Source organism: Myiozetetes cayanensis, unplaced genomic scaffold, assembly GCF_022539395.1.
Source record: "Myiozetetes cayanensis isolate MyiCay16 unplaced genomic scaffold, myiCay2020 scf18, whole genome shotgun sequence".
In the NCBI taxonomy this organism is placed as follows: Eukaryota; Metazoa; Chordata; class Aves; order Passeriformes; family Tyrannidae; genus Myiozetetes; species Myiozetetes cayanensis.
The window spans coordinates 7,375,165-7,388,355 of record NW_026087389.1 but is presented as its reverse complement, the minus strand read 5'-3'; the positions used below and the strand labels follow the sequence as shown (position 1 = coordinate 7,388,355).

Sequence of the window (13,191 nt, the reverse complement as noted above, 5' to 3'; positions counted from 1 at the left end):
GGGGTGGCTCTCACTTCTGTGAGACCCCCCCAGCACCTTCCCCTGCTCCTGGCATCCCCCTGCCACCACCCGCTCTTGGAAACAAGCTTCCACAAGGCATTGCAGCAGGATAAGCAACAAACTCTTGATATAATTCTGATCTGGCCCAATCTGCACAAATATTCAGCTCTTTTGTTTACTTCCAATTTTTCAGACCCAAATTCAAGGCTCTTGCACTACGGCTGCAAAACCACCTGGAGCGAAAGGAGAAGAGTTCTCTCTGTTCCTGGGGGCACTGAACACTCCGTGAGTCCCAACCCATGCTTTTCTTTGTTGTCTCTTTATTGCAAGAAAATTTAAAAGATTAAGGAAAGAGATTAGTTTCCTCTGTAAATTTAGACAGAAATGGGGCTGTGACTGCCATGCCCTATGAGACACTGGAGTTTATGGGTTTCTCTGGGTCCAGGTCCCCAGGATGGCAGGTGAGGCCCCTTTGAGAGACCTCACCCTTCAGCGAGAGAGATGCATAAGGCTGGATGGGTTTTATGACACTTGCTAGTGAAGAGCTGCAGTGCATGTGGCAGGTTTTGTTTCACTTTGGCTTTTCTTTTTTCCCTGTCCTTTTCCTCTCTAATCCCTCACCACAGCCAGTTTAGTATCAGAAATGCTCTTGTATTTGCTTCTCATTTGTGTCAGATGGGTAGGATTTAAACACCTTCATCACTGAAATCAGAGGCAGGAGCAGCTTCTTCCTTACCAACAACCTGACAAAGTGCTTTCCTGGACAAATTTCTGCCAAAGGTTTTTACGCTTCTGTGTGATACCGACAAATAAAGTACTTGCAGAAGCTCAAAGTACTTGGCAAATTCTGGGTTTGTGCTTGCAATAAGCTTCAGCCCCAGCCTGCAATCAGTATAACAGGTACACTGATAAATCTGTGCCACTTTGGGTATGTTATTGCACACAATTCATTGTGTGTGACTTTACAGACTGAAAGATTTTCAAACTACATATTTCTCACTCAGCACCATGACTTCTGCTACATGGGTTACATCAGCAACAGTAAGAATTACACTTGCAATACAAGAGTATTACTGATTTTTTGTAATTTTTAGAAGAGTAGCCACTCATACAAGGATTTCTTTGGAATAAGTAAAACTGTATGACCCTTGCCAAAGGCCTTAGTATCTAAGTGTTATGTGTGCATTCATTTGCAAGCCAATCATCCAAATGATACAAAAAGCTGCTGTTATCAAGACAATTGTAAAAAATAATGGACTTAGCCATAATGGAAAAGGCAAAACAGCCTTTTATTATATTCATAAAATGAATTTGCAAATATCTGAAAGGGATTTCAGTAACAATATTCTTTCTTTCAAAATAAGATGTGTTATCTTAAAGACAAGAAAAAAAAATCATAGAAATTTTTTTTTCAACTCAGCAAGAGACTCCAGTTCACCTCAAAAACTTAACATATTGAAAAGCAAACTGATCTCCTGATTTCCTGATCATTACTGAGCCTAGTGAAGAATTTGTGTCTGTCTAAATTGTGTGTCATGCCCCAGGCAGCAAGTTGCTCCACAGCTGGTGAGAGACTTTTAGAAACATCATGTCAGAACGTAGATGTTTGGATTTCTGAACCTCTTGTAATAACTTTGTACTGCTTTAAACACTGCCTTCGAAAGGGCAAGAGGAAATCTCAGAAGCTGCATAATGATCCTTCATTAAACACAACTGAATGCCACTTCAAGGAATGAAACAAATAAAGCAGCATTTCAGCAGCACATGGATACAGGTTGTCATGTCTGAGTGAAAGTGTAGGATTTATTAATGATTTCAGCCTACACCCTCATATAAAAAGATGGATGTTTTCATACATTTTGCATCCGTATTTACTTGAGGGATATAATTTTATTTTCTTTCTAAGCTTTGGGGTTTACCACAAATGCTGGAGGGATTGCCCAGCAGGGGATGGGCTGGCAAATCACACAGGACCCTCTCCTTGTCTTGGACCTGATTAACTGCCAGGCAGCTCAGCTCCTCAGCTGAGAGTTACGGATATGTGCACAGAGCTTCCCAGGCTGGGATCCAGAAATAGGGAAGGCGAGTGACGTAAAGTGAGCATGGGACTGTGACAAGGGCCAGTACGAGCGCCTTGAAAAATACCACTGCTTCTCAACAGCCTGCTGTATCGCTCTAGTCTAAAACCAACCTCTCCTGCTCCTGCTTCCTCGGCGGAGGACGCCTTCCACGCCTGCTGGGGCGACTGTACGTGCAAGATGGTCCATGGCTGGTGCCAGCTGGGGCTGATGCAGCCCAAGACTGTGCTCAGTCCCTCTCCTGGGGGTGCACCCTGGTCCCCAGCCTGGTGCAGGCACCTGAGAGATGTCTGCCTCTCCATGGCCACTGCAGCTGCCCCTTCGCTGCTCCGTGGGCAGCACTGACCCCCACACTGACTGGGTTTCAGCTTCACACCCACGCTGGCATCACCACGGGGCGTGCTTTCAGGGGAAATCTGGCTTCCCCGTCAGTCTATCCAGGGAGGAAAGTGCTCACCAGCGCGGTGAGATGCGGTGCCTCGGGAGCCCTGCTTCCTTGCAAGGGATGGAGTGGCTGCCAGAGCAGCAAAAACCTGACATGTTTGGGAAGAGTGGATGATTTCTCTTGGTGACAGTGCAATAGGAGTTCAGTGGGTCCCTCTACTCTCCAGTTACTTTCCAGAACATATCCTACTGCTCTGCAATCCTGGCACTAAGCATCGAGGAGAGACCTGTCTTTGTTTCTCATCTCTGTGCACTCAGCACTACCACGAGAAGCCTCTCTTTACAGAGACCAAACCCAAACTGCAATATGAGAAATATTTGGCCTGAAAACAAACAAAAACCCAAAACAACCCAGTCTTACATCAAACCTATCAATTGTCAAATTGACAACTACTGCCTTGGCCAGCACCATCTCTAGAGCTGCCTGTACCCAACTCCAGCAGAGCAAGCTTGCACTCCTGCTCATGGGATCCCTCAGTGCCACAGCACTCCAAGACAGTGCAGCACATTTCACAAACCCCATCCACAAGGGATGGAGAAGTTGTTCTCTTCCAAAGGAATTGTGGATTCCTGACATATAAATAAACAAACACTTATTAAAAGGTTACACTTATTAATCTGAATGTTAGTCGTTTTGTCTGATCGATAATTAAAGCAAGCAATTAATTTTTAATTCTTTTAGCATAGCTTCCTGTTTAATGTTCTATTTCAGTATTTTAAAGCATGACAAGAGACTACACACTTCTCAGGAGAAAGGACATGAAAGGGTGACATTTGTGTGTTTAAGAAGAAGTTGTTTTCAGTATCTTATTTTTATTCTTGCTTCTGGCAAAATAAATAAAAAGTCAGGCCAAACCCCAGTCACTTTTGACTCCACTTAAGCTGAGGAACTGGTTTCAAGTTGAGTCCTGCTGACCTTGCCTGAAAATTTTTCATGTAAGACAAAGAGAGATTTGTGGGCACAAAGCAGCACAGTCACAACTCCCTGTGCCCTGTCACTCGCTCCAAGCATCGAGAAGAAGCAGGTTTATTTTTAAATGAAGTGGGCTGTAGGAATGTCCTTCTGATTTTCTAAACTGTAGGCATGCAATGGGCCATTGCAGCAAGAATGATGCTTAGTGCATTTATTCTGCTTAATGCACAACAGCCTGGCTCACTTTAATTGCTGCAGTTAATGGTAATAATTGGGATTGTTCTATTTGCTCTTTGTTTCTGTGCACCATTTGGTAGCTGCAAGGAAAAAATATTTTCCATTTTCTACATATTGATTTGTATTCACAATAAATTTTAATGTCATGCAATAGATTATAGGTCAAATTTGAGATGAGAAGGTCTGGGGAAGCCAGAACCTGGCCCAGCTTCTTGTACTGCTCTTCTGAGGCAAATTTCCTTTGCAAACAGAGGTGAAATCAACCTGATCCCTTTTTTTTTTCTCTTTCCACAAAACAGAACAATCTACTCACAAAAATAATGAACAGTTCAGGTTTCAAGGACTTTGGAACTAGGACTCTGGGATACAACAGAAACGAGACCAGGGGCTGCAGAGCTCCACCATCCCTTCTGCAGAGACGGGCACTTGAGCTGAGCCTTTGCCTTGTTACATGTCACCACAGGTTATAAACAAGAGACAAACACAACTTCTGTCCCACTGGATTGTTTGTTACACACTAACAAAAAAAATAGAAATAAAGAAATAAAGAAAAACCCAGTCCTCCCATCAGGGCATAAAACAGAAGGTATGGAAACCAAAAATGAACGTTAGTTTACTTATAAATGTGTTTGTTAGGTGTGGAAAATTAATGGCCAAATCACCAACATTTTTTTCACCCAAAATGAGCTGCAGTTCTTTTGGAAAACAAGAAACTTTCTCTTTACAAAGACTAGATTCTCCTCTACAACTGTCTCCTAAGAAGATTCTACATCTCTATAGGGTATTTCTAATCTATGCTCTAGTCTATGGAAGGAGGAAAAGGAGATTATGTAGACAGCACAAATTAACTCCTTAAGTATCAATGCATCTCCATTTTCAGCCTGAAGGAGTACATATCTTAAGGAGCTATGAAAATAGAAAACAAAATAAATATAACTCAACAGTCCTAACAATTTATAATGCATATACAATTGTTCACCTGCATCCTTTTGATTCTCTATATGAAAGAGAGAAAGCAACAAGGAGAGAAAAGAGAGAAACAAGAACAGATATGCAGGATTAATGAGCAAGTGGACCGCACAGCCCCCCAGTTATGCGTGATATATGACATTTGAAAAGAAGAAAAGTCGCCCCGTCTTGCCCCCCACCCCCCAAGCGTGGGGTTACCAAAGGAAGCTCCTTTCACGGAGGTGAGAGAAAACGCTGCACAAATAGAAAACCAGAGAGGGCGAGCTCTGAGGACACACAGGGGATCTCCGAGTGACAGCGGGGTCGGGATGTCCCCTCCAGAGCTCGGTGCAAAGGAGTAAGTAAAAAAATCGAGGAGGAGAGCAAGTAAAGTGCATCCTTCCGCTCGAGAGCTAACAGACAGGAGACATTAAGATCTGATGTACAGAGAAAGGACAGCCTTAAACGATCTTAAACACAGGATTGGGTGAAGATCTTATACGCAGGCAAAGGGATGGCTTTTTCCAAGTGTCCTTTATCTGACCTCTAGCTCACTTCTCCCCGATGTAGCTGCTACCTTTTGATTGTGTACCAGTGACAAGCACTTTACAAATTGGGGTTACACAGAAGCAAAGTAAAAATGCATTCAGGTCACGGACATAAAGAAGAACGGAAAAAACTTGCAGACGGTCTGAGTTTGTCACAAACAGATGGGTTAATTGTCTAACCTGGCTTAGGCTGATAAAAAGTGACTGGACTTCTCACACTGGGTTTCACAGACAGAAGCAACAGACAAGCCAATGCTAAAAGACTTGAAGCAAGGAGAGTGAGTTGGTTTGGATCTGGACTTTCTTGAGGTAATGAGAACAGAGAGAGCGAGGACAGCATGGAGAGGAGGGTGGTAGGTACTCACGAATGGTTAAATCCATCACTTGAGAGGCCAAGCAGAAGACAGGATGCTCATACATTTCTCTCTTTTTCCCTATAAAAGAGGATTTGGGCATGCAAGAGGCTTAGGTCAGAAGTAAAGAGGTTATAGGCTATAGGTCAGAGGAAAACTTCATATCAGGTTAAAAGGAAAGCCATAGAGTATTTTGGGAAACACACAGGATAAAAAGAAGGAAAAAAAAAAAAAGAAAAAAAAGGAGGGTTAAAATTTGAGATCTACTGGATTAACCATTCAGCATGCCCATGAGTCACAAGAGAGGTTGTGACCATGACTCTAAAGGTTTGCTCTGAACTGTTTGCAAGAATATAATGATCAAAACATCATGAATAGAGGGAAATAGAATTTCATTGGTTTAAGGCTCCAAGATACTAAGGATTTCAGCCTTCAGTATCTAAGGCTTTCACAGGTATTTCTTCATAAGCATAGCCTCAAGCATTGCTGCCACTGATTTGGTTCTTCATCTCTGACAAGAGTCCCTTTAACATGTGGCTATTCAAATGTCAGCTTTCAAAAGCAAGATTTCAAAGCCATGTACAGCGTGCAGGAACACGTCTCACCAAGAGAAACGTGGCATTTGCTCTTCTAAGGAAGCATTTGAACATATAGTGGACTATGCTCATGAGAGAAAACCTGATGCATGCAGCTGGCGGATGTTGGGTTGTTCGAATTAACAATCCCAGCATGCTTGGAAATTGGTGTTACAACCACTTTTGTAGAAATAGCACCAAAAAGTGGCTGTGGCCAATCACAGATAAAGGAGGAGAAAAGCAGAAGAGAGCAGATAGTGTGGAATGAACTATTTCCCTGAAAAGGCAGCTGGAAAAAAATAGGTTTGTTGCTTCAAAGTATTCCCAGACCTAAAAGTCACAGTGCAAAAAAGAGGGCAGATAATTAACACAACCAAGAAGAATTGAGGCACAAAAGGAAAAGTACACACTAACTGTTCTACTTTGGAAATGAATGCATTTTTACTTACAGATCATAAAGTTTGTTTTTGCATAGATTTATCTGAAAGAAGAGAGCAAATCTTACCAACGAGTTAGTGATATTTACACAGAGAACCTAAGGGAGCCAGCCCTGGGTAGAAAGCATCCATCAACAGAAAAGCTGCTTTTGATTCTCAGTCCTCCATCCTTGTCAAGTATATTTAAACACTGCATTTTACAGAATACACCAATTAAAATATCCTGTGAAGTTGAGTACTTCGATAAATTGCCTGATAATACAGTGCTTATGAAACCTTCGTTCCTTCTCTATTTTTGTCACTCATTACCAAGTCAAGAGTTGATAAACATCCTTTTAGTGCCCAATTCTTAAGTGTTTCTCACTGGATGCATAACAATGAATTCATTACCACTGGTACACAATTTGCATCATTAGACAGAAAAAAAATGGAAAAAGAGAGGACATGTCATGTACAGAACCTGGACAATTTGCCATATAATAACAACCCAATTTTTCATGTAAACAAGAACTAAGAACAAATCAGAGGGAGTTTTAGGGGTTTTTTTTCCTCCTCTCAATATTGTCCTACAGGCATACAACAATAATCTCGGCTGTGGGAAAGCTTCACATCACACATGACAGAAACCCAGAGTGTAGAGCAGAACATACCATTCATCTGGAACACAGAGGTTTAAGCAATTGGGAACTTGGAAAAAGTTGGGTGGGAGTTTCAACTTGGGAACAGCAGCCAACAGGGTACCAACATATAAACTGAAAACATGTAAAGAACGACTGTATCGTAGAGCTTCAGTAACACATATCCTCCAGCAAACTTTAAAATGTCTTTTTGATGGCTACATGTGTCTCTGGTCACTGGTTATTATTCTCCCATAACTTAAAAGGTCAATAATATCAGCTATGCCAGATTTAGAGTGACAAGAAAGAAATCTGATGCAAGTATGGGATCACTGATCAATGACTGTTATGCAAACTGCAAAGACAATGAAACACTCCCAGAAAAAAAGACATTTTAAATTGGCTACAAACGATTAAACATACATTTAAACAAGTTTTCAGCTTTTTATTTTTCATTTGTTTCCTGAACTGTCACAAGCAATTAGCTGCACTATACCTTCAGCTGCAAAGATGACATCCCAAGTATTTCTCAATTTGTTTTTTAAAACCACGACGTGAGTCTGAATACTATACCACTGGCCAAATGCACTAACGATCACAGAAAAAAAGCTACAGTTCTTTTTAACTGTTTCCTCTCTCTTTTCCAGAAAAAGAAATGTTTTGCATAGCTTCCATTCTTAACTGCTTCTGTAGCCAACACCACAAAAATTATTCTGAATCACAACAGTTTTATTGACAAGAGAATAAATAGCAAATGAGCTTCTTTTAAATAGCTCCCAGCCACAGTTGCCGCCTAGAAACATAAGAAAAATTGTAATTTCGCAAAGAAAGAGCCTTACCTTCAATTTTGGCATACTCTGATAGTCGAGTATAATTGACTAGAGCTGCTTGCTCCAAGCATTTACGGATGACTGTTTTTACCTCCTCTTGAGGGACCGGAGTAACTATGTCTTTCATCAGAACCTTGACACAAGAAAATCTGATTTGTTGTGGCATCGGGCACACGGAACTGCTTTTCTCCAAGCCCAGCACATCCATCCATCCATCCATCCCTACACAAGTGCTCTGTGGTTCTCGGGGTATGTGTACAATAGGCAGGACCTGCTACAAGGTCACCTTGGCCAGCCTAAGACGTGGGACCTACCCCTCCTGTATTATTCCCCTTCTGTATCTACACCCTATGGCACACCCTGACGTCTGTGCTGCTGATTTTTTAGGGCATGACATTAAGATCCATCACAGCTTGCCCAGTGCCAGGCAATGTTTTGCTCTTCCTGGGCTCTGCTCACTGACTAAGGTTTGGGTCTGAGCTTGGCCATACTGCAGGTTAGCAAAGGTGAGAAGCATGTCAGAGAAGCAGGAAGGCTGGAATAGGGATGGGGAGCATGATGGTGATCAGGTTTCATAGATCCAGGGGGAGCAAGTCTGCCTGAGGATGGGAATTTCACTGGGCAGCAGCCAGGCATTGCTGACAAGGATTGTGGTGTGGATCCTTTCCAGGGAGATCCTCCACCCTCACATATCAACACAGACACAGACTGTGTTGCCTTCAGTGGCCAGGCTACCCACCTGCCTTCGAGCTGAAGCAGGAGCCACCTAAACACCCACACTTCAATGTTAACCATTATTAATTATATGTCCTATGCAAAGCCAACAGCTCCTCAAGCTCTTCTAGATGGAAAGGTACATGAATAAAGGTAATTTTAATGACTCTCTGCTATTTTTGTGCTTACCCTTTCCAGCAGCGACAGAGTGGCTTTCAGTGCACCCTCGGGACGGCCAAATGGAAAGCAGTACCTAGAAAAAACACATCATGTCAACCTCAGACCAGGTGCATGTGAACAAGCCTTTCCTGAGCTATAAGGATGCTTTCCTAAATATGCCCAAGCAACTCCCTGGTCTGTCTGGCTGGGATGAGCAGTCTTTCTACAGGGTAACTTTCTGAAAGGGTTTGTTGGTGTGGACACTAAGGCAGCAAAACAGAATATAGGTTAGTTGTAAGCTTGTAGTTTCAGCAGTTTCTTAAAGCTGGGTGTCACCTGGGAAAGAGATGTCTCCTAGGAAAGAGATAAATAGCATCTTCTTGTAAAAAGGGTGGGGGGAACTCTTCTGGAAAGGACAATTACTTCCAGCTGGAGACCTGAAGATGCATGAGGCTGTAGGTAACTCACACTGCTGATCCGTGTGTGAACATGCACAGCCTCCCTGACCTGATCAGTGTACTTGGAGTCATTCATCCCTTTCTGTGGGGGAGCATCCATCCTTTCCATACTGTGACATCCTTGCAGAAAGCCCTGCCTGTCAATACCAGGGAGAAGGGAAGACAAGTGGGTAATAACCGAGAGGAACAGAGATATAAGAGGATAAGGGATTTTTTTGTTGTTATATTTTAGAAAAAATCCACAGCTTTACCATGCCTATGAGAGCAAGATGGTTCGAAATATCCTTTAAAGGATGTATATTTAAAATCACACTCCAGCTATAAACATGCTGCACTGCCCTGTGTAGGTCTGTGTCACTTATGCAAAATTCCCGTATGCATTCAAAACCTGCCTTTTGGCTTTGCTGCTTATGGGAGGGAGCTGGGAGGAAATCAGTCCTCTCACATCCAGCCTGGGCTCTCTGCCTTTACCTAAAATGTGTGATCTGGTTCTCCAGCAGCACACGAAGCCGCTCCTTGATCTCTTCAAAGCGCTCTTTCTCGTCCACAGTCACAGTTCCTATCCCGTCAGGCCTGGAGGAGAAACGCCACAGTGATTCGGGTTCCATCTCAGCACTCTGGTACCTCATCCCCACAGCACACTGCCCCTTCCAAAAGGGACTTCATCAACTGTGAGAGCCGGGACAGAGGATGTGCCATGCTGAGACATGGGTGGTTGCAGCAGAACCACTGCCAAGGTATCAGAAATAAACAAATATCCTCAGAGTGATAATCTAGATGTGGAAGCCCCCTTCCCCCTTATTTTCCTAATTAAAGAAGTAAGGAAAAGCAGATTTCCCCATAAATACAGGTATATGTAGGGAGTACAATGCCAGCTCTCGCTGCAGGATTGGGCCCATTGCTGGTAAAATAGAGACTGAATTTCTGCAGAAAAATTCAGCTACTAATTTAACACAATTCACAGTATAAAATAATATCAACAACAGACATATATATAAACAGAATAGAAAATTCTGCACTCCTTCTTAACCGCTGAATCACCCCATTATAGTGATTTCTTCAAGTGAACCATTTTCAGTATATTCTGCCGAAATGTGCCCAGAGAATGACACGCATTTTGCATTGAAAATGCAGTGCCTTTTTGGTAATTCAATTTACAAAACCAAGCACATTATACAATTTATCGCAGATTTTCTCAGACTATTTGACGCTCCTGTATTTGAGGAGTGCACAGGAGTGTGTTGAGAGACACCCAGGTCCTGCTGCCTCGGGGTGTTTCTCCTGTTTCAGAGAGCACAGTGTGCAGGCGGTCCCTGCCGAGGCTCTCCTGGGGCTGGATGATGTGGTGGTCCCTGTGCTCTTCCACCCTGTACCTCTGCTGATGCCAACCCACCCAAGAGCAGAGAGCAGCAATCCCCTCCTTCTCCCCCACACCCACACGGCGAAATCCGTGGCGCAGCAGCATCCCAGGCAAGAGGAGAGAGCGAGCCTGATCCATCCATTGCCAGACAGACAATCATCGGCACCACTTCCCGTATCAGTGAGCAAAGTCTATGGATTCGTGTTCTCCTGGGCAACTCTGCTGGCACAGGCACTCTTTAGGTAATGTAAGACATCTTAAAACTGAACAAATGTTCTTACTTAAAGGCCTCCTCCAGTGTTCAGCTTAAGCTGCATAAATCCGCAGTACTAGACTGGTTTGGCTTTACAAAAGACTTGGCAAGGGATTACAAAGCTTCTAATGAACCTCCTGTCAGGGGTTAATTGGTTGGCTTTATTTTCCTCTTAAAGAATCAAAGGCCCTAAACTTAAAAAAAAAAAAAAAAAAAAGCTATAAAAATGTAAAAGCTATAAAATCTGTGCAATCACTTTTCCTTGACCCTGCATTTCGTAAGCTCTTAGTATCATAAATATGAACTCTGATATTCCAACACAGGTGAATAAACCATTAAAACATTTGGGAAGAGGAACTTGCAAACCGTACATGATATTTACTGCAAAATTTTATAGCTAAATATACATTAAATAAAACTTGCAACATGGACACAGAAAAAGACTTGAATACCAGGGCATGTATTTAAAGTTAAACAGCATTTAATCAGAATCTTTGATTATTTGCCAAATTCATTTGTGTATTAAGGAAAAAAATAGGAGAAAAGATTTATGCTGAAACTTGGATAAAATGTCTCAGCTGGGGAACACATTTCATAAACAATTTTGGAAGTATGGATCTGGTCTCATTAGTACCTAATTAGTACTAGTTATTTTGAAGAAATGAGCAAGCCACAAAAAAACCAAATTAGATATTGAGCAAAAATTAATGTCTTAACATGCTTAATATAATTTATTCCAAAGTTCCATAAAATATTTAATATCCAGACAGAGATGTCCATGCCTTTTGTGATGCTGTGCACCTCACAGCGCCTGGTTTGCTCCCAGGCAGAGAGAGATAATTCAAGTCAGACTGCAATAAATGCCGTACATTAAGGGGCAGAGCAGTTTGACTTTTGGCATTCAGTCCTCCCCCTGTACCCACAACAGCTCAGAGTGTCACTGGGTTAATTGTCTCAGCGCTGACAAACGAGGGAGAGAAAGCTGCCTGCCCTGGCAGTGATTTGTTGGGGGACTGGAAATGGTCTGAAAAGTGTGTTACCCTTTGCTGGGGTCAATTACCTCAACTGGTGAGATTTAATGGCCGGATCTGACAGCTCGGGTTGGGTCGCAGCCCTTTCACAGGAATCTCAGCTTCTCACTGTTTTCCAGGCGCTCGCCATGCAACGACTCGTGGTGGACACCCAGAACAGGCTGATGTGGCAGCATCAGCCGTGCCCAGCAGGGCAGTGGTGGCTCTGGAAGCATCACTGACCCACATGAAGATGAGGGGTGAGCTCTGGAGACAAAGCCCCTGGCCAATGTGTCTCTTGCTCAAGTCACAACGCCCCAAGGGACGCCAACCAAACCACCAAGCCACGTGTAGACCATGGAGGCTTAACCCCTTGTCTCTGCCCTCCCTGGGATCTGCGTGAGCCGGCAGGGCACACACCCAGTGGCTCCAGCCACTGCTCCCTCCACGCAGGGTGTGCTGTGCAGTGTAAACACACGCTGCTCTCGCGTATCATGCAAACTTGAGACAATCTACAGGTCAGCTGTAGCCATTTTTGGAGCAGCGTGGATGTCTGGAAGGGCCTGCCAAGTGAGAGCCATCACGGTGGCAAGGACTCCCTTTCTCACCCAGCTGTGGACTATATCGCATCTGACATGATGAGCATCTCTTGAATCTACCTTTCAAATTTTCGGCAAACCATTTTCTCACTGTCCTTCACAAAGTTGACATTTTCGGCAGCATGATAGGAAAGATGTCATGTCGGCTGCTTTTCAAGTTGTTGTCACAGTGGTTAGCACCAGTTCTGTCATCTTTGCTTTCCTCACAATCCCCCATCTTGAGCCATGTCACAAATAATAATACTTCCGATGTTTTTGTCAAATTTCAAATACTATAACCCAGCTGCACATCTTCGGATTTACTAGTTATGTTAATCTTTGTTGCTCATCTTCCCAGAAGCTGAAGCATTAGGAACTCACTAATTAGTGACAAATGCAGGATATAGATAGAACTGGAAAAACACTACCCAAAGCCTTGCACTTAATTTATTAGCTCGATAATTTTGAAACCTAATTAAATATTCAAGTCAAATATACTTTAAAAATGTAATCTCTCTGAGGGAACATATTTATTTTCCTTTTTCCAAGAACACAAAGGGTATATAGCTTAGCATTGCTATAATTTAAGATTCACTTCTGTGCTAGAGACAATTCCAGTACATGGCTGATGGGGCTGAAAAAAAATCCCCAAGAGAAGCTCAAGTCGCACCACCTCCAT

At 42.9% G+C, this 13,191-nt stretch overlaps 1 protein-coding gene across 13 annotated transcripts in view; it reads right to left on the bottom strand.

Moving 5' to 3' along the window:
- The window catches only part of CADPS (calcium dependent secretion activator), a 210,988-nt gene that overhangs the window by 61,183 nt on the left and 136,614 nt on the right, over positions 1-13,191 (bottom strand). For 4 of the 13 annotated variants that reach the window (XM_050312882.1, XM_050312874.1, XM_050312883.1 and 1 more), the window contains exons 14-18: positions 9,783-9,884; positions 8,884-8,947; positions 7,990-8,113; positions 5,534-5,602; positions 4,652-4,669 (exon numbers count right to left, since the gene is read on the bottom strand). In XM_050312882.1, coding sequence (XP_050168839.1) covers positions 4,652-4,669; positions 5,534-5,602; positions 7,990-8,113; positions 8,884-8,947; positions 9,783-9,884 — 377 coding nt within the window. The remainder of the gene's footprint in view (positions 1-4,651; positions 4,670-5,533; positions 5,603-7,989; positions 8,114-8,883; positions 8,948-9,782; positions 9,885-13,191) is intronic. The other 9 variants (XM_050312885.1, XM_050312881.1, XM_050312886.1 and 6 more) reach the window with 3 other exon arrangements.